The 20352-nt window shown below is 41.7% G+C and overlaps 1 protein-coding gene across 1 annotated transcript in view; it reads right to left on the minus strand.

The window, feature by feature from the left end:
* Positions 1-20352, minus strand: part of RASAL2 (RAS protein activator like 2) — a 187323-nt gene that overhangs the window by 96389 nt on the left and 70582 nt on the right. Inside the window, exon 3 of the mRNA XM_010580720.1 lies at positions 2863-2990. Coding sequence (XP_010579022.1) covers positions 2863-2990 — 128 coding nt within the window. The remainder of the gene's footprint in view (positions 1-2862; positions 2991-20352) is intronic.

Here is a 20352-nt window from a genome sequence, read left to right on the forward strand (position 1 = left end):
TCACACAGGCTAAGCTTCTTGAATTTTTATTCCATGAAGTAACAAAGCAGATGCACAAAGAATAAAATGAGATGCTTCAGACTCTCAGTTTTCAAATTACACCAGCCTTGTGATGATGCGAGTGCTCCCTTTCTGCTGCCAGGGCACTCTGCTGTTAACATCTCTTCCCTCTTCCACCACACCCACCCCCTTACTGATGGGTATTCATTCTGTCCCTCACATTGTTTCTAAGATCCTCTTCAGCAGTCCGAAGAAATTCTGACCTACCCACTCTACCAGTAATTTCCATGTTCAGAACAGGAACCTCTCCATCTTCAGCTCCTGTTGCCTATCACATCATTTTGGGTTAATAAAAAACCTCTTCCAGCATCAGCTTTCCAATAATTTTACTCTAAACATAATCTTCAATTTTCTTCTTTAAGTAACCTCCCTCTTCCTCATTCACCTAGTCTTTTGCTTAGGCTCCCTGTACCTGTGGTCCCACCCATGGGCTTTTTTTGACTCCCCTCCTACATACTTTTCAATCATTATGCTCTTCCCAAGCATTTCTCCCCATTGCTGCCTTAGGCCTGTGTTCACGCTTACTTCTAGATCACATCTCATAGAGCCTCTTTCGCCTCTGAATGACTTGCCAAGTAAAATTTAACCAAGTCGCCTCCCCTTCCCTTTCTCATGAAAGCTACAATGGATACTTCTATTTCAGAAAAAAATAGAAGAAGGTGCAAATCCAGAGCATCAGCTCTGTGTCTCTGTTAACTGGCTGTTCTACTCTTATATGTTTCGTGTTTCTACAAGGGATTCTATGTACACTGCCATGTGTACAGACTCAGAAGCTAGATTAAAACAACCTTTTATTTTCCTACAGACTCTGCAAGGAGTTCCCTTTTTCCTTTCACTTAACAGCAGTCCCAAATTACTTGAAAATCAGAATGGCAAATCTGACTCCAGCTACTAGCTTCTGAAACAAATCACATTATCAGCATGTGGAGTCACACCTGCACCAAAGGCATGTCTGCTCAGCCCATCTACATGCAGCATTTCCCAAAACAAGTTATTTCTCATTGTGATAGTGTGGGCAGGCTCCTTTGAGAGCACGCTGCAAAGATTTATTCTGCTGCTCGATTTTTTGGGGTTACTGCTGTATTTAAAACCCCGGGCTCTATATAGCCTGATACTGAATTTCTCCAGCTTCTGACAAAGAAAAAAAGAGTGTATTTAAACTTAGTATGTAATGACTTAATACACCAGTGATACATCAGACTTCCCATATTTACTCCTCAGGATCTAAGCAAAAGACTCATCTTACTCCCAGTAAAATGCTTTTAACTGTATGCAGTAGGAGAAATTAAGAACCCATAAGTGCATGATTACCACCTTCAGAAAATGACTTGTGATATAAACCAGTGTTGTTTTCAATTACATTTCTTTAATGAGATGCATCCTTTTAGCCCAGCTGTGCTGGTACAGTATTGTTTTAGGAATAATTCTCACATGTCCTTAAGTTTCTTCAGTATATACTTTAATTCCTTAGGTGACAGTCCTGTCAGACTAGAAAGAGAACTACATAGTAAACAAACATCATGATATGGGCCTTCCATTTTCCCTGCATTTGATCACCTCTCCCATGCATTAGCATTGATGTTGTTCCCTTCTAATAACTCAAGTCCTGCTCTAAACCATTTCCTCCTACCCTCCCTATGCAAGGAAATATTTCAGCCCTTGTAAATAAACCTGATCACAGCTGAAGATGAATAATATTTAGTGCTACATCAGAAACAGGTCTCATACTCTCAGCCTGTACACAGCCGTACACAGAAGCTTCAAAAGAATCAAGAAAACCCACAAAAATTCAGGTCCTCTCCAAATGTAGGAAACCATGGTATTAGACTCAAATTCATGGGCATTTATATGTGATAAAATCTATTTCAGTAATTTGAAAACATTCCTATTTTAGAGCTCCTCCAGAAATACTTATTTTAAAGCAGGGTAAATCTACACCAGAATAATTAAACAAACAAACAAACCCAGGAGCATTATCAAATGCTTCTAAAGCTCATGTGTTCGTGACAGTCTATAGACATCAAATATCACAAGAAAACACATATCGTAGTGTAGTCTAGGAGAAGGGAATTATCAGCATTTACTTGTTCAGTGTTTCAATCAACTAAAACATGCCTATTCTTTACCATATTGACGTTACCTTCATGGGAAGGCACAATGCCAAGTACTACATGCTATATATACAGAGAGTAATTTTATAATTAAAGCAAAGATGGTTGCAATAGCTTTGAGTATCCATGCCAAGGGGCACCCAATCTTCCTTGCTGCATTTAGCAAGAGAGGGCAAACCTCTGTCTCAAACAATTTACCTTGTGACTGCAGCAAGGCTGATTGTAGTGTGAAGGTTGCACACACCTCCTCTGCCCAGCACTCCCATACAGACACAAAAAAACCCCTTTTCCCCCACCTTTACTGCACTTTTCCCTACCTTTATGTCTGCACTGACGTGAGGAGGTAGGTTTACATAGCTGTGGTGGCTTTAACTACCATTAAAAGCAGCAATAACGTAGGAAGATGTAGTGGCAGACTTAAATGCAGGCTGTGAAACTCCAAGAGGGAGTTTTGGATGCACACAGTTTGCTGTCACCTCTTCCATGCAACTGGTGTCTGGGCCAGCAGGATTATAACTGTGTGTGCCATGCCATCCATACGCAGAATAGGTTAGCTCCCCTTTTCCCCCCCTTTCACACATTTCACTAAACTTGTGAACAAAATAAAGGGGAGATGAAAAAAGCTGCCTTCCTGTTTTACCAATAAAGGCCAAAAGGTATATCCTGAGTGGCCAACGTGAGCTTCTCTCACCTCTTTCTCCCTGTTGAGCAGCACCAGCTGGCTGTCCGTCAGGATGCAGTATTTCCTCTCCCATGTTGTCGTTTCAGTGTAGGGAGACTGGCCGCAGGACAGTCTGTGTGTAGGTGGCCCTTTCACATCTGCAAAGAGAAAACCGTGACGCCAGAATGATTAGCATGTGTCATTAACCACCTTCTTTGCTTTTGCTGTTCTGCAGCTAGATGTGAACCAAAACTGCAATCTGCACTTAGCAGGGCCTGTTTCAGGATATTAAAAGACAAAATGCTAATCCTGGGAGGCACCCAGTGGAACGCTACATAAGGTACACCATGAATACTTATTTATCTATAGCATGACTTACAAAAATGGCAATACCCAAGATGAATATAAATGTCTTGGTCTTTTTTTTTAATTATATTTCACTCTTTGACAAAGAGCTCTCATGCAAACTTCATCTTCCCTCCACTGCCTTCTCAAAAACATGGTTAAACAGGTAGGGCCCTGAATGTACCCTAAATCTTAATAAACTAGATTATTTGAGACTAAGGATAGAAAGACATAGGAAGGAAGATGTGGACCAAGGAAGGCAGGCTTGAAGAAGGGAGGGAAAATTCAAAGGGATGGGCATTTAATTGAGAAGGGCTTACTATCATCTTTTGGTAGGGATGCTGTTTGATTAAATTGTGACAAATAGGAGTCTTCCAGCATTTTCATTTAGCCACAGCCATTACAGTGCCAAAACTCAAACAAAAAAAACATCCAACCAAACAAAACCCAAAACCAAACCAAAATCCAACTTGTTTGGCTCCAGTGCTGATCTTTTAAAATTTATTTTAAAATCTATTTCCCTTAAGTCTCTCAGGCTTGAGCTACATATCACATTGTGCCTCTCACTACTAAGTTTTTCTCCAAGACTAGGAAAGGAAAGCACATGAACAAGTGCAGCAGACAGACTTCACTGCCAAGCAGCTAAGCTCAAAAGCAGAGAAAGCTGTGGAGCAGCAAGGTACCCTGTCAGTGCTACAAGAAGACTGGGTGCAAAGAAGGCTGCCCTGGGAATTAAGTGTGCAGTCAACTTACAAAAATCTCTCTATAGGAGACAGAAATGCTATATGAATAATAGAAAAAGGGATGTACACAACAGAGCCATGGGTAGCACAATTTATACAAACTTAGAAAAGTTTCAAGTCACCTCTTTCTAAAGTTTTGAGAGTAAGTTCTCGTTGCTTTATAACATTAAGTTTTGGGTTTACCTTGCACTCTAGTTTTATACAACTTCACCTGCAAAAAAATCAGCCATTCTCAACATATACACTGTAGATTCCTGAAGTCCCTGAACTACCTCTAAGGGGTCCAAAATAGACACTGCATCAGGCACTTGCTGCATAGGAGTCCAGGACCTCCTTCAGCTGTTTCAGGAGACCATGAGGCAAAATGAGTATTTAAAACCAAAGTGTTTTGTAACGTTAGCTTCCTTTTAGTACACATACTAATAACCCAGTGGTTGCACAGAGCTAAGCACAGATGCTTCTTGTAGCTTCTACCCAGCTTCACCACTAGAGGCCAGCGAATCCTCAAACACCCAGCACCTTTCCAGCCGCAAGGAACAGTGCAAGTCCAAACACAAGCATTAAACGTTGAGCAATGAACCCCTCCAACTGACTTCACTCCTTGCAGACCCTGTGTATGCCAAATCCCACCTAATTATTAAAAAAGCCGCAACATCTTCACACTCTTTTCCTGCGTATAAGCACCTTTGCCTCCGCATTGAAAGGAAAGTGTCAACTTCTAAAGCTGGAAAATTAACTTGAAAGATAGCTTTCAGTACCTAGTTCAATCTCACGTTGCATTAGGATTTTTGTGATTGTTCAGCAGAATGCTTGAAACAGGCAATCTGATACCTTTAAGCAAGAAAAAGAAGAGGACCGCATGGTTCCTACTACTCCGAATAATAAAGAAATGCATCTTTGCTCCCTTAATTTCAGGTGAGATAATTCAGGGAAGAAGCTGAGATTCAGAATCAGGCTCCACACCTCTCCTAACAAAGCTTGGTTTCCAAGAGTGACAAGCAACGCTGTGTGTCTAAAAATTGCCCAAAACTCTACTCTGGCATAAGCATAATTAAGGGAAACCACCATAATCTCTGTGATTCAAAAGTGCACTTGTGCAAACTCCTGGAGCCCAACAGACTCTCTCACAAGTTACGTATTTGTCCATCTTATAGAAATTAACCCTCCAGGTAGATTTTTGGCACAACTTCAACTCACATTTATCATGGTGTCCAACCAAACACCTAACCAGATGCAAAATAAAACCACTGTTGCTCCTGCTTAGACCTTGGTTTCCCAAACAGCAGCACATGAACCCTACCCACAGCTAAGCAAGACAAACCTACGAGCAACGAGCTAACAGAGGGAAAATGAGCAAGAAGGAGGAAGCCATGGGCTCCCAGCATGAGCGTGCAACAGAAATGTGAAGACCAGAGCTCTGAGGATCTAGTCTCTTGAGTAATGAAAGCACATGGTAAATCACCAAGGGGAAAAAAGGATGAAGGTGTGCCCCGTCCTGTTCGTGTGGGTGGGCTAGCAGCAAGAGAGTGCCTCCAGCTGCTACGCTGAGTGATAACCAAGTAAACTACATTTTGAACTGCTGATAGACTTTCTCATGGCAACAGAAAACCCTTCTGGACCATTAGCTCCAATGCAGAATCTACAGTCACAACTTGCCCAGCACCGAAAGACTTTCGCATTATAATTTCTACTAACTACAAGCCTTGGCAGGGTACCATCCAACAGATCTATAGGCTGCACAAAGGAATTAAAGAACAGAACAACTTCTTCCACTGCAATAACAACTCCAGGACTTAAGTGAGTCATCAGGCACTGCGGGCCAGCCATGGCTCTGCTGCCAAGTGGGTTGGCTATGTCAGAACAGCTTTCCACAGGCTGCTGGCGCAGTAACATGCCATCTCAGTGTCTGGAGCTGTCAATCACCACAAGAGAACACCACAGCATTAATATTTTGTGTTTGTATTGGTATCCTTTTGAACATGTCGGGACACAGCCCCACCACCCCTGCAAGCTGACCAAGTGCTCTCTTCAACGAAGAGCAGCAGTTGCAAGCTGGTTTTCTGATGTATCAGATCCTATAACTTCAGTCCTCTCCCCAAGGCTGATGCTGAAAGCCCATCTTGCAAACTAGATGGATGCTGAATACATGTTACAAGAAAACTCTCTGCCACAAAAATCGCAGTGTAGCTTTGGTGCATTTGTCCCACCTATTTAATTATTTCTCAGCTAGCCTTCTTGCATGGTTGACCTCTTTGGAGCCTCTCACAACAGCTGTAACTTCAAAACTTACTCTGAAGTATGTTACCAGCTTAGACTGAAGACTCTTTTGGACTTTCCACAGTATCACATACACACTCAGTCGCTTCACAAACCCTGTTCTGCTTTCTGGTACTCTTCATCTCCAGTTTTCATTTTACATTCTTGGCTCCAACTTTTCACGTGAATGTAATAAAACCCACTGACCTCTTCCACTAATGCCCCATGAAACTAATTTACCACCACTGTTTGAATTGCTATGGAGGTGAATGGCAAAAAGTCCATGTGTAACTAGGACCACTTACACTTCTGGAAAGACCAAAAGTCAGGGCTGTCCTTTTTCACTTTGGGCCTACTATCTATCAGCTCGTACAGGAAGGCTTGTGCTTTGGGAGGTAACTCACCGATGAATGCAGTTTCAGACAGGAGTTGGAGGAGAGATCAGGGAAGTGTATCTGAAAGCTCTGAGTTTGCAGATGTTACATGTGGGATGGGCTCATGCAGCCACACACCTAAATATGCAAGTTCTGGTGACAGAAGACTTCTTTCTCTGGTCTGATGCAATCCTTTCCATTCTGCATCATTACAATGAGGCATTCAAGCAAGCAGATCAGTTAGTCTACACACAGGATTAAAGGTCATGCCTTATGCGCCTTCAAATGCTAATATCAGTTAAATAACAGCTTGGAAAAAAATCCCTTTCTTGGTGTATCCTCCCCTGCTGAACTGAGAAGAGCACCACTGCTTGCCTGCCACATCCGACATAGCTGAAGATTGGAAACTGCGTTGTTTTTCCTCAGGGCTCTGAAATGCCATTAGGCATATTATAAATATCCACAAAGCTCCCTTTCTGTCAGCCAAATGACAACTTGTACCTTATTATTCCTTAAGTACAGAGCTTATTTTTAAAAAAAAAGGGGGGGGGGGGGAGGAAAAAAGTTCTGCCATAACCACATAACAATAAAAAGAAGTGTTGACTGGTGTAGGACGAGGGAACAAGGAAAGAAGCAGCCAGTGCCAAGCTGATCCCCACAGAAAGGCTAAGTGATTTTATGAAAACTGACAGCAGTTTTGCAGTATTTAGGGAGTAGTACTAGTGCTATCAGATGGGAACATTTCTGAATCTTCCATTGCAAGTATGCAACAATTCTTTTTTTTAAAATTCCAAATGTATTTTCAAGTGGAGAATACTTTCCAAAAAGCAGGCAATGGGCAGAATCAGAGAATTATTTCCAAGAGATTACAGGTGTTCCAGTGTCATTTAGTCCCCAACAGCTCTTCTACAACCAGAAGAGCAGCATCTTCTCTCCTCTTCAGAGCTAGTGAAAAGGACAGAATTAGCAGAAATCACGGCAACAAAACTACATTAAAGGTAAATTCATGCCTTTAGTCTCCTTGCCAAAAAGCACTCTCTACCTACCATCAATAAAAACACAGACATAAACCTCCATCCCAGTGATGACAAGAGCACCCCTGGCATGTGTCAAAGCTCCTTTTCTGAACCACACTCTTCCTATGGTGAAATCACGGGCTTACTGAAGTACTTGCCAAATTTTCATCAACTTTATTAGGGTCTGTATTCTGTTCCTATTATTTCCAATGAGGAGCTGCCAAGCAGCTGAGTAACTAATGTAGTGGCCAAGTTTGTATGCAGGGAGGATTTTTTTTCCCCTGAAGAGAGATTAGTATAAGCCCTAACACCTTTTGACAACAGGTCTACTTGCCCAATGTCAATGTTTCCATCGTGTTTTATGTACTTACCATAGAGACAGGACTCAGAGAACTTTAGGTAAGTGCTGTCATCTGAGACCTTGTCACTACCCCAAGCCTACCCAGCTGTGCACGAGCATGCAGTCCGTTCAAATAATCATCAGACTGAACCTTCATCAAGCAGTTGAACAGAAGCTGAAACAAGCCTTATTATTGACAGGAAGCTTCAAAGACAAATAGCAGTTAAAAGTCCTTCACTAAACTTATACCGACTCTAAAAGCTGATGAAGCTCATGATTCAAGGGAAAGATATGGCAGAAAGGGAAATACACTGTGTCTCAACATGTTCCATTCCCTTAAACCTGCATCTTGTAATAAGGCAGGATTTCTGCAAAAGAAGTCACTAATGCGAGTGAAAATAAACAGCAATAGCACAGTTATGTGACATACAGCTGTGTGTGTATATGCAACTATTTCAGACAGCTGTGTGATGCACAGACGAAGATCGGCAGGATCTGGATTTAAAACAGAAGGGAATTCAAGCACCACTGCCCTGAGAGCAGACACAGACTTTGGAGCAACCCTGGCTCAGCTAAAAGAGGGACAATGTCTCAACACTTACACAGAGTAGATGACAACAAAGGTCAGTTACTGAAGGTCTGCTAGGAAAAGCACAATCAAGACAACTTCCACTTTCTCTCATGCTGATATATATAGCTTTTGTTTACAGTTCTTATTTCTCAAACCAACTCCCAGACATACGCAATGGTTTCTGATCCAAGCAGAACTGCAGACAGACACTATCAGAAACAACTGTTCAAAGAAAACCTATCGTGATGCACAAATTCACTTGGGAGAAGGAGGGGACAGTCATCCTTCAAGTTTGTACAGACAACAACCACCATGTCCCACCACAGAACATACAACGCTCATGACTAATTGTATAATACGATAAAGAAAATTCAGCACATACCGTGTGTGGTAATTCAGAGACTCACATTCTACGGAGAAAACATGTCATTTAGGGTTGATTAATTCTTCTCTGAATCACAACACACTTAGAGGTATGTCCAGTACAAAATACAGAAAGAAAACCATTAATCCTGCCATTTTATTTCAAATCACAACATGGGCAATGCCTGTAGATTTTCTAGGAAGTTTCTTGTAGCTACTGTGAGATATGGTATTGCTCACTTGCCCCTCTAAATCACTGTGTGGCACGGCTCCATTTCACTTAAGAGGTACCTACATTTTTGTGGTCAGCAACAGATCTCTCTGGTGAAGTAGGTGTTATTTTAAGTGTAGAAAACATAAGCAGATCCTTTGGGATGACAGCCATGCTCTTTATGTAGGATGTTATTACAGAGGTAAGCATCTAGTGTGAATTCTTCCTGTTACATTCAATAGCTGCACTCAACAAACTTCATTACACATCCAACTACTAGCCCTCAATTCAGCTGAATCCAGTTGCTCTCCTCTGGCAGCTGCATGCAACGATTAACCAAATTCTTGTATGGAAACCTAATATCATGGGTAGGAGGTAAAGAAAGCTTAGTCAAACCATCAGATTTCAGAGATCTCAAAAGCTCTCACGCCAACTGGTTACAGCCAAAGTGCAACCTGGAAAATCCATTCCGGATAGAATAAAGCCATAAAAGGTTTAAGTAGGTGAAAATGGTATTTCAGAAGCTGGCAGAAGCCATGACCAGCGCCATGACTTTCTCAGATTCCAATGCATTTGGCACTGCAACGCAAATTCTTCACAAGATCATTAATTTTTCTAGTATAGGCCAATCTTGCCAATCTAACCTATTAACTTTCCACCACTCTTTTATTGAGTGGCAGTGATCAGGCATAGTCTAAAAACTGGTTTTCCATTATCCCAGTGGAGAACCTCATAAGCCACAGACAGATTCATGTAAAAACTGTTCAGTCAGGTGCAGTTTTCATACCCTGTACCCTCATAAGAATATCACTGTGGCAATTTTTATGCTTATTGTGTGTGCTTCCACTTCCCTACCATCAGTGTGCCAACTCTGGGTGAAAGAATCTCTTAAAATTTAGAGATGAGAAGTCTGAAGGTATCTGCTGCTCACTGCTTACGGGTAAGGTTTTGAGGTTCTTGCCCTCCTCTGAATGAGGACTGTATGTCTCTTCCGCAAACAGATAAGGGCACAGCTTTTTTCCGTCGCCTGCTGGAAAGCTTTGATGAGATCTGTGATGGGGTGGGAGAAGGGTTGCCTTTCTGCTCCGAATTTCTCACATGCAGCAGTCTCACCTCAACACACAGAAAGCAAGATTCACCTTTAAAGCTCAAAGAGTGAGCACAACATTTTGTCCACTACCAGAGGTACCAGCCAGATTCTCAGATTTCCTAATTTTCTGCATTAAAAAAAAAAAAGTAAGAAGCAATTTTTATGCAGGAAGAGCTAAATCATCAGATGAGTGAACACCTAATAGCCAGCCAAGGGCTGTCTCCTTTGCAACCAGCGGGAGACAAAATACAGAATGCTACTGTTCAACAAACTTGGCATCTCCCAGAAGGATGAGCTCTTGCTGTCTCTCCTCTCCATTGCTGACATCATTCCCACCCCTTCATTCCTTCCCTAGGAGAGATCTGGCTTGTTTGTACAAGAGACGGCCAGCAGTGAGCAAGGTACAGCAGGCTCGCTCCCCCAGCTGAGCTCCCGGAGGGCTCTGCCAATTTAACTTGGTCCTGAGTCAGTACATCTGCCCTGTACTTGCAACGTCGCTACTTTGCCTATCAAAAGTTCAGTAGTTTTCACACCAAGGCTGAGACTATGGTAGAGATCAGCCAAGATTTCCCCTCTCATTTCCCCATAACACATGCAATCCAAAACCAAACCTTTCCCAAGACCTGTGCTAATAACACATTTACCACCCTCAGCCCCTAGTATTTGCTAAAAGGTTTCAGTGTTCCCTTGTACCCGAGCATCCTGTGGAAGCTCGAGAGCACAAATTCAGTTAGGCCACAACCATGCAAGCAGTTTCACCGAGATTTTCTTTTCAAAAGGGAAAATCATGGAGTTGCTCCAAAAAAGAAACCTCAGGTCTTAAAATCTTACGAGTAGTTTAGTGAGCAGATGCTGAGTGTGCCAACAGTCTCGAGCTTTCTTGCAAGTCCTAAAAAATGAGAGCTAAGGAGCTAGCAGCAGAAGCAAAAATTAGGCATAAAGCTAAAATTGGCCTGGCAGGGTAATTCTGATTAGAAAGCAGAAAGTTGCACCAGCTCGCTGTCACTGTGCAGCTTCTTTGAGCAAAAGGTGTGGGAGCTCTTAATAGCAGTTTAAAGCTGCCAATTAGCTTGAACACTGCTGAGCTCCTCTAAGCTTCTTATGTGCGGCGTAGCTGATTGCTAAACTTACAAAGGGTAACTGATCCTTGCTCCCCTCGGCTGTGCCTCTCTCTCTGTCCCTGTTCTCATGGTCTGTACCCAGCCAGGTTCACAAGAGACAGTGTGAAAGATGTGTCTATCGGGAGACAACAGCACCTTCTTGAATGGATCAGTGCCAGCAACCTCAAATCATGCAATCATCTGTGCACTTCGTAGCTCAACAAGCGGAACCAGAAAACACAACCCAATCAAGGTGGGGAGCTTACAAAACACGCAGGTGCGCTTCATGCTCAGCCCAGCCTCCCATGCGCGCCTGCAAACAAGCAGCTCATTGTGCAGCCTTGTAAATCTCATGACATCACCACAACAGAAGCTGCTATCTGTGTAAAAAACAATTTGGTTCCCAGGATACCTAGGATTTCAAATAACCCGCAGTTGCTCAAAGACATTGCTGTGACCCTTCCTACAATGCTAAGCAGGTTTTCCTTCCTTCTTATTCAGCTCTCATTCCCTGCCCAGGACCACTCATCTTTGCTCCTGAATATTAAGCACATTTTTCTCTCACAGTTAAATTCCCACTTGGCCTACAAAACCCTTTGGATCTCAAAACAGAAATGGTTATTACAAACTTGTAGAGAGGATTATAAAAGATTACATGCCCCTATTACATAGCTGCCAAGTTCTGAGAAGATTCTCAAGTGACACTTCTCCCCAAAGCAAGGAGAGGCTTTAGTGAGAGGTTTAGGAAGTGGAAAATGGAGAATAGAAGAAAAGTTAATTATTCATAGGAGAAAAAAATCTGCAGTTTTTCCTCTTAATTTATGCATGGTCCTTTTCTTACCCAGCTCTATACCCTTTCCCCTGTTCTCTGTAATGCTTGCTCTCACCAACCCCTAATCTCCATTTTAGAGCCTCTTCAGCACGGAGCATCCAGACTGGGCTGTTCCCCCTTAATTCTTTATTCTTTGCAAGCAGTGCAGGAAGAAGACTAGAGGAAAAGCATCCTGAACTTAAAAAGGACCTTGGCCCAAGGCAGCTGTGAAAAAAAAAACCCAACCAAAACAATTTAAAAGCAAACACTGCTCAGTTCCTGAACATTTTTTGTGCACAAAAATTGTACTTGTGTACTTGTGGTCAAAGCTAAACATACGCATACCACAAGCAGTGCACTGAGCTTGGCAAAAGCACCATTACCAAAGGTTCACAGGCAGCTTTACCCCCCACTCTTGCCAAGAAGGCATCAACCAGCTGACATTCGTCTGTCACAGACCATTTTCAAGAGAGCAAGATCCTTTTGCTTTCTTCTGCCAAGGAGGGAGGTATGGGAAGAGCAAAGGTAAAGAAGCATTTCTGCGGAGACAAAAATGAGCCACAGGAACAGACAAGGTGATGAGATAGTGACCACAAGTTCAAGTTGAACAACTGAAAACCAAACACACCGTCTTTCAGGTTTTCATGTGCAGTTTGAATTACACCAAACAGGCTGTTTGTTTTACAAGCTTTCATCTTTGGCTTTTCTTCAAGAAAACCGATATATTAATTGTCACTGATCTGAACAACCTCAGCCCATAAACTTAATTTCTCAGAGCAATGGCAGGGTTGCTGAATCCCCCTCCCCTTAAACCTACCTCTACAGAAACACAGCCCCTGTGGGTCTCAAAAAAACAACCCTCCCCATGTGTGGTGGTTTACATGGTGAGAGAGAAGAAAGGAAAAATAAAGAATTAAAAATAAATAAATAAACAAATCACAAAGGTCTCATGTGATGCTCTCCCATACCTAGGACTTTTAAATGCTCGGTCACCCTGCCATCACTGCACAGCCTGTTGCTGCTGTACTCTAAGCTATTTCCAACCTGAACATTTCTTAAAGCCTAAGTATACACGAATGATTAGGGGCTTCTTTTGGGTTGGTTTTTTTGCCTCAACAGACTTTTGGGAAAAGAGACTATAGGAGTTCCAACCACCACTGATGTCTCAGACAGACAAATTTATTTCCCTTGCCTAAGAGAGAGCTCACAGGACACTAAAATCTACTACAATGACGTGCATTTTTTTTGCATATTATCCAGGTCATTCAGGCTAAACTTAGCTTTCTTATTTTAACCACTTAAAGCAAATGACTTAGGGACCACCTCAAGGGATTCAAATATAATGTAAAAGAAGCCCTCCAGTATTCCCCATGCTATTTAAAAAGACCTAATCTGCTTCCTTCTGGCATCTTCAAAATGTTTTCAGATGAACCCGGAACCAGCTATTATACACCAATTTGTTGATTTGACCTACTTAAAAACAAAACCCCATACAAAAGCACCAGAACGCTCCTCATTCCATTTTTCTCCCTAATGTCTGAAAAGTCTTCATGCATCTCAGTAATGCAATGCTAATATACAAAGGACTGGACTTTTTTCATCCTTTACAGACTGTTCAAACACAAAACTTTAGAGGAAGGAGACTGGATCTTACATAAATGCAATAGGGATTCTGAGCCATATTAAGATTTATGCAAAGAGATGTCTTATTGCAAATAATCGGAATCCCACATTTAATCCAGTACAATGAGGTAACGACCTGTAATACCTCTTTCATCAGCTCTACCCTTTAACCTTCAGCTAAAGGTTATATGAGGTTAGTTTCCCTTTGTAATTTAACCCAGCTATTGTACCTGGTTCTAGGGAGGGAAAGCTGGCTTCAGGAGAAAAATCCACTTTGGTTAAGCATAAGGAGGTCACCACCAATTTGGTCAAGGCAGGACACTGAGTTGCTGACTCAGATCAAGGCTCAGGTGCCTCCTGACTCAGAGCACTTTTGCTCTTCTTTTTGCCGCATGATGTCAATATTTGCAAATCAAAGCTCAATTTTGTTCTGAAATTTCAGAATACAGCGGGCGATTTCTTTCTTCTTGCCTACTCTATATGATGTTGAGGGAAACTTAACTGTGAAAGAAAGAAGCAGCATGGGAAGAAGTAACAGTGCCAGGGCAGAGAAATTGCAAGTGCTGAGCTAACACTGTGTCAGGGGAAACACATTCTTGTAGGCCAGCTCAGTTTGGACATCTTAGCCATGCTGAGATCAAGGCTCCCGAGATACCACCAAAACAGGTGGAGCAGGTTTACTAGACTTTTGGCAAACCCAAATAAGCGTGATTAATGTATCCTTTGATGATGGGCTAGCTAATTAAAAGGATCTGTAGCTAGGCTGCAGTATTTCAAGTATTCCTCAACTGGGTTTTCCCTCTACTTAATATGTTTCCTTCTCTCTCCAGTAGGCTAGGCCATGAAGAATAAAGGCAACCCCACATCCTCACCCCAAACACCCTCTACCCTAGAGCCCACACCTACTTAGTTTTTCCTCCTTTAACCCGCTACGTTCCCCAAAACCTGCAAAATATAAAGCTTGTGAGGACCAAACCTTTTCAGCCAATTTATCTGATGCTTAGTGGTAATGCCACAAATCCCCTAAGTGCAAACATACGCTTTTTCCCAAATGTTTTCCCTGCCATATGTTTTGCAAACTGACATCATGAAGCTCCAACAGAGAATCCAAACCTCCTTCTATCAAAAGGGTAAAGTCACAGGTGCTCAGCTCCAAAATCCTAGAAGGAGAACAAATGAACCCAATAAGGATAAATAACCAGTGGAGAGAAAATGTCTTTCCTACAGCAATGCTAAACAAAAATTTGTAGGTCACAACCTTGCAGAAACAGGCCTGATAACATCTAATTAGCAGTCCCGCTGCGCAACTCCATTTTGTAACAGTAAATCCAACCAGACCAGGAGGAAAGGGAGAGGGAAATCTTTATATAAATGTAATAGTTTTCATCCAGTTTGAAGAGATTTGCTTTATGTTACTGTTTTGTGGGGTTTCCCCTCAGTAGGAATAATCAACCCACACAAGTGATTCTATGAGTTATTACTGAAATTCATTTCATTCCTATTGGGAAACAATTTACAGGGGCAGCACAGATTTTTACTAATTAATTTATTTTTAAATCAGAATACTAAGATTTCTGTTTGCTGCCAGAAGATGGGTGGAGAAGGTAAGGAAAGTTCATGTACCCAAGAGACTATTAACTAGAACCAACTTGGACAATACATTTGAGAAGCATTTCCTTCCAGCTACTGTAGATAGCTGTCCTTAACATGCCTTTACTTAAGCAGCCAATTTTCCACCACTGAGTACAATGAGATTTCAAAACACACATGAAATCAGAGTATAAACAGACACAAACATCCACTTAGTGATATAACAAAAGAAAAAAACTTGAGCTTCTCTATTTTCTGCCCGTTATAAAATACCTTGGCATTTTTAAATATACTCCGCTCCACCCCCCCCACCCCCTTTTTTTTTTAAGTGGCAGTATTATCACAAAATACTGTGCTTAGCTGTCTTTGCAATGGTGTTCTGAAACAAAAATTATTTCTGGGGGTTGAGGGATAAATTCCACCCAATATTATCGCAGAGGGAATCGAGTTTCAGATGAAACAAGCAGCAGCCGATAAAGCATGAATGAGGCTGCAGCGGCAGAGACAGCAGGAGTGAGTGGTGAATCAGGCAGAGCTAGTCCACACTAGCAGTACAAAGCAAGAACAATTAAAATACATATGAAGATCTTGTCACAGACAGCAGAAATGACAAACAGATGAGAGGCAGAATCAAAGAGTGAAAGATTGAGGAGCAACTCCCCCTTTTCAAGAGTTTTAGTTTGTCAAAGACAGACGGCGCTGCTTCGACATCATTAGAGCAGGATGGTACCCTACCCCCCAGCCCCTGACGGATGTTAAACTTATTTTTGTAAATCTCTGGTGATAAAAACCATGCATGGCATCTTGTTCATTTCCTCCTTACTACTTAGTTTGCCAAAAACTTTAAGCTCTTCTTTCCTTGCCACATCTACAGACCAGTACTATTTGTTCTGCTCTCAGTGACTAATGATGATCATATCATGCACATTCCTTGTCTTTGTAAAAGCCTCTTTTAACAACAGTACAAGAACTGAAAATGATATCTTGGTACCTGTTTTGCTAGCCCCAAAGGAATCAGACATGATGATGGAAAAAACAAAATCTAAAAAAAAACAAAACCCAAACTATTTTTTCCTTCCCAAACTCTCATGTGATTAAAATCCATTAAAATGCAAACAGGCTTGAATTTTATTTTATCCATCAGTGACCACACTTCACTGTCCCTGGGCTATGACTGTCTCTTTGTGAATTCTCTGCACATAACAGGAGTCAAGCTTTAGGTTTAGGAGCAATCAATCTAGTAAACCTTGCTAAATATATATGTGTGTGTATATATTTTATAATGATCTCCATTTTTCATGTTGATTTACATTGATCATTGAAAAGTACATTCAGCTTCATGTTTGCTCATCTCTGAATAAACAAAGTGAAGGCTGTTGGGTATCCAAAGACAAATGAGACATTACAGATGTAGACAAAACCTATCATCACCCTGAAAGCATTTCTCTTTGAAATTATATAGCCATGCAGAAGTTATTCAGAGCGGAGATTGCTATATGTGTTTTCAATTCAGCCTGGGCCTGTTGGGGGCAGGGAGGGAGTCTGATGAAACACAGAAACATAGAATATTTCAGTTGGAAGGACCTACAATGTTCATCTAGTACAACTGATGAGGCTCTACACCGTCACTTTTTTCCCCTCCACATACCTGATGATTCAGAAACATATGACTCGGTAAGGATTTTTTTTCCCTTGCATTCTATAGTTTCCATTTCTGAGGATAGGTCTCCTTAGGTTCATGTGTATAAGCTCATATATAGCATGACTACCTGGAGTTTCACCATTAAAATAAAAGTATCTACATCCATTTGAACATGCAATTCCCCATCAAGCACAACCATGTAAATCAAATACAGTCAGTGCACCAGCTGGGTTCATACTGCACAGGAGTATTTCCTTCTCATCTGCAGACTTTGTCCCCTTTTACATCAGCAGAACCCCCCCGGGTTCAGGGACATACAAGTCTGGAGTTAGAAATTATAGTTTCCACAGTAACAGTAGGAAGGTGTCAGAAGTCTGGGCACATATGCTGCACAGGCTGTTGTAGCGCCAGCATCCACCAAATTCAAGATGCTACATATGCATACAATAAATTGTTCTGGTTGCTGTGCAAACACAAATTTCTCAATTAGTATATTTAAGCCATTCATGTCTTTTGTTAAAGTAACTCAAAACTCCTGCTCTACACATATAATTCCCCCCAGACAAACCCAATGCCATTTTACAATTATATTTAAGAGCCTTCACTTTTGTTTATAGACATGTAGTATCCACAGAAAGCTCAGAAGAAACTCCACAATGAAGAAGGAAAAATGTATTTCCTGGAAAGAAGTGTTCCCCTTTTGCAGCTATTAGAATATATCTAAGCAGGAGCTAATGATCTGTCATTATAACGAGCTCCTCAGGCAGGTTTTGTGGCAACATGCAATGAGCTCCCTGCTGCTGCGGATAAGCCAGCTAAAAACTACCTTGTTAGCACAGCTAAAATAGTGGCTGCAGCAGTCATGTATCTGTATGGCGGGGGGGGAGTCATTAGCAGCGCTGTATGGGATATGGGCTAGCCCATACATATATAAGAGCTAGCCCAGCCTGGAAGCAGCATGTGGCAGTGCCCGAGCAGAGATACGTGGTTATCGGCAGCACAGGGCTGCCCGTCTCAGCCCTCCCCAGCTTCCCAACCCTGACCTGTGCTCACCGGCACCCAACGAGCATGTAGGAGGGCACCAGCCTGATTTTGGACATGTACAGGATTTGTCTCTGCAGGACTGAGATAAGAAAATTTTGCACCATCTTTTACTGACATATGTTGGTTTGCTCTTTCCTTATTGTTAATTATGTACACTGCTATCCCACGGACTTTTCTGAAGTACCAGGGCAACTGGCTCAGCCATTTCCTTGAGATTATGTATTGACAGTAAAAGATACATAAACTCTTAATGCCTAACCCCACAAAGTCACAAGGGCCTCACCTCCCACCCTGCCAGAGTATTCAACACTTTCCTAGGGGCCTCACGCTTTTTACAAGTCTTCTGGATTAAAAGGCTTTTACTGACGCAGGTCATCTCTAACATTGAGACATCGTCAATAAGAGTCAAATCTTCACATGACAGTTACATGTGCAAGTCGGGGTGGAAGTCACAGCAGAAATCATGAAAACCAATGTCAAGACAAATGATTCAGCTCTGTCGCAGCAGACTCTGAATGATTATCCCTTCCTCTCCCCTTCCTTTTCAAAACTTCATCCTATTTTTGATAAGTCTCAGTATCATTTAGTACTACCTCAGAAAAGGAAAGGACTGTCATTTCCAGACACCAGTGGCTTGAACCACACTCTTTTTATCAAGCTACAGGAGGGCTGACAGGAAACCTACCTCCAACCACACTGCAGCCAGAAGCCTGCCCTTAGTAAGCACACCACGCTCAGCAACCCCAGCCTGAAAACACTAGCACCTTAGTATATTAAGCACATAAGTCTTTGTTGCTTAATAAAGCACACAGAGGAACTGGTTACTAAGACAGGCTATTTATACAGGATGCAGCCAATACACTTGATCGGTAATGTAAAAAAGTGTTGGTTGAGTGGAGATGACTGCAGGCAACTAGGAGCTCTTCAGATCTGTGTATTCACCTGCTACCCCTTGCATGCAGCTCATTCAGTGGCACTACCTGGAGCAGTGTCGCTGACAAAGCCTCTTCTCATGTACAATTGCAGCCAGAGCTAATAGGATTGATAAGGTAGATGGAGACACACTGCAAGAATTTAAAGTTTGGCAGATTTTTTGGTACTAATTTATCAAAACTGCTTGTCAAAACATCTGTGTCACTAAATGACTGTTAGAGGAAAATTGCTCTTAAGAGTGACTACATTAAAAGGGCTTTTATTTTTTCCACAAAAATGCATTATAAACTCACAGACGTAAGAAGAAGAAAATCTACAGCAACTCAGCTTAGGATGAGTGAGATGCAGCTAGCAGTCTGACCATACCATCATCACAGAAGTATGCAATAATCTCAGAAGATTTTAAGGTTTTACTTGGGAGTAGCTAGAGTATGGGATGCAGGAAAGCATGTCAGTTCCTATAAAACATGCAAAAGCAGCTAAAGTCAGACACAAAATGAATAAGCAGGTCTGCTTACAACTTGCCATTGGACTTGGCAGTGTACTTTCTTGCATTTCACTTTCTAGAAAGAGGGATTTGTCTGTGACGAGGGGAGAGGGAGGACAAGAAGAATCAGAGAGCTTTGCAAAATAAACAAATCTGAAGAACTAGAATTCAAACATACAATACAAAGACAAGAAACTATTAAACCAACACATAACTCTGATCCCCTAGGTCTCAAACCTACAGACAGCATCAATAGCAATGTGTGGTGGTAGCTGACAGAAATACATCTGAGCTGACAAAGTGTGTTTGCTCACTACCTGTTCTCACATGCTACTGTCAATAACCTGGCTCCTCTCTGCATCAGTTTTCAGAGAAGTGGTTTTTGAGAAGGATGCTCCTATAGCAACTGCACACATTAAAATGACCAGCATATTCCCCATAAGGAATAAAGAGAGAGACTGCCTGCTCTCTAAAACATAAGCTTCTTTGAGAAATTAGCTATTTCGGTATTTTTTTCACCTCTCTGTACAAAATATTTTTTAACTTCACTTGAACAAGCAGTCCCGTAACTTGTAAAGAGCTCTCTCGCCCACAGAAGACCAGATGTCTAGCTTCAGCTTTTCTCATAGTAAGAACAAAACCATGCAGGGGACAGTTGGTTTCAATGCTAACATGTCAAGAGTTTCATGCATTATCTTGTTGTTTACATAAACAGCTTCCTTTAAACAAGTGAGGTTTTACAGGATTATGAAGTATTTATTTCAGAAGAGTCTAAAGAGTCTCTTGAGTAACTACCACAGAGAAAGTATCACCAGAGAAAGCATAAGGCTAAACGATAATACAAGTTAATCAGTTAAAGCAAGCGATCAAGTAACTCTCTGGTAGAGCAATAGTATAAATAAGGGCACAGAGATAATATTGTTCATGTTTGTTTACTTCTAAAACGCCATTGCTTTGAGTCCTAAATCACATACTGTTAGC

This window comes from Haliaeetus leucocephalus, unplaced genomic scaffold (genome assembly GCF_000737465.1).
Source record: "Haliaeetus leucocephalus isolate CR32 unplaced genomic scaffold, Haliaeetus_leucocephalus-4.0 Scaffold730, whole genome shotgun sequence".
NCBI lineage: Eukaryota > Metazoa > Chordata > Aves > Accipitriformes > Accipitridae > Haliaeetus > Haliaeetus leucocephalus.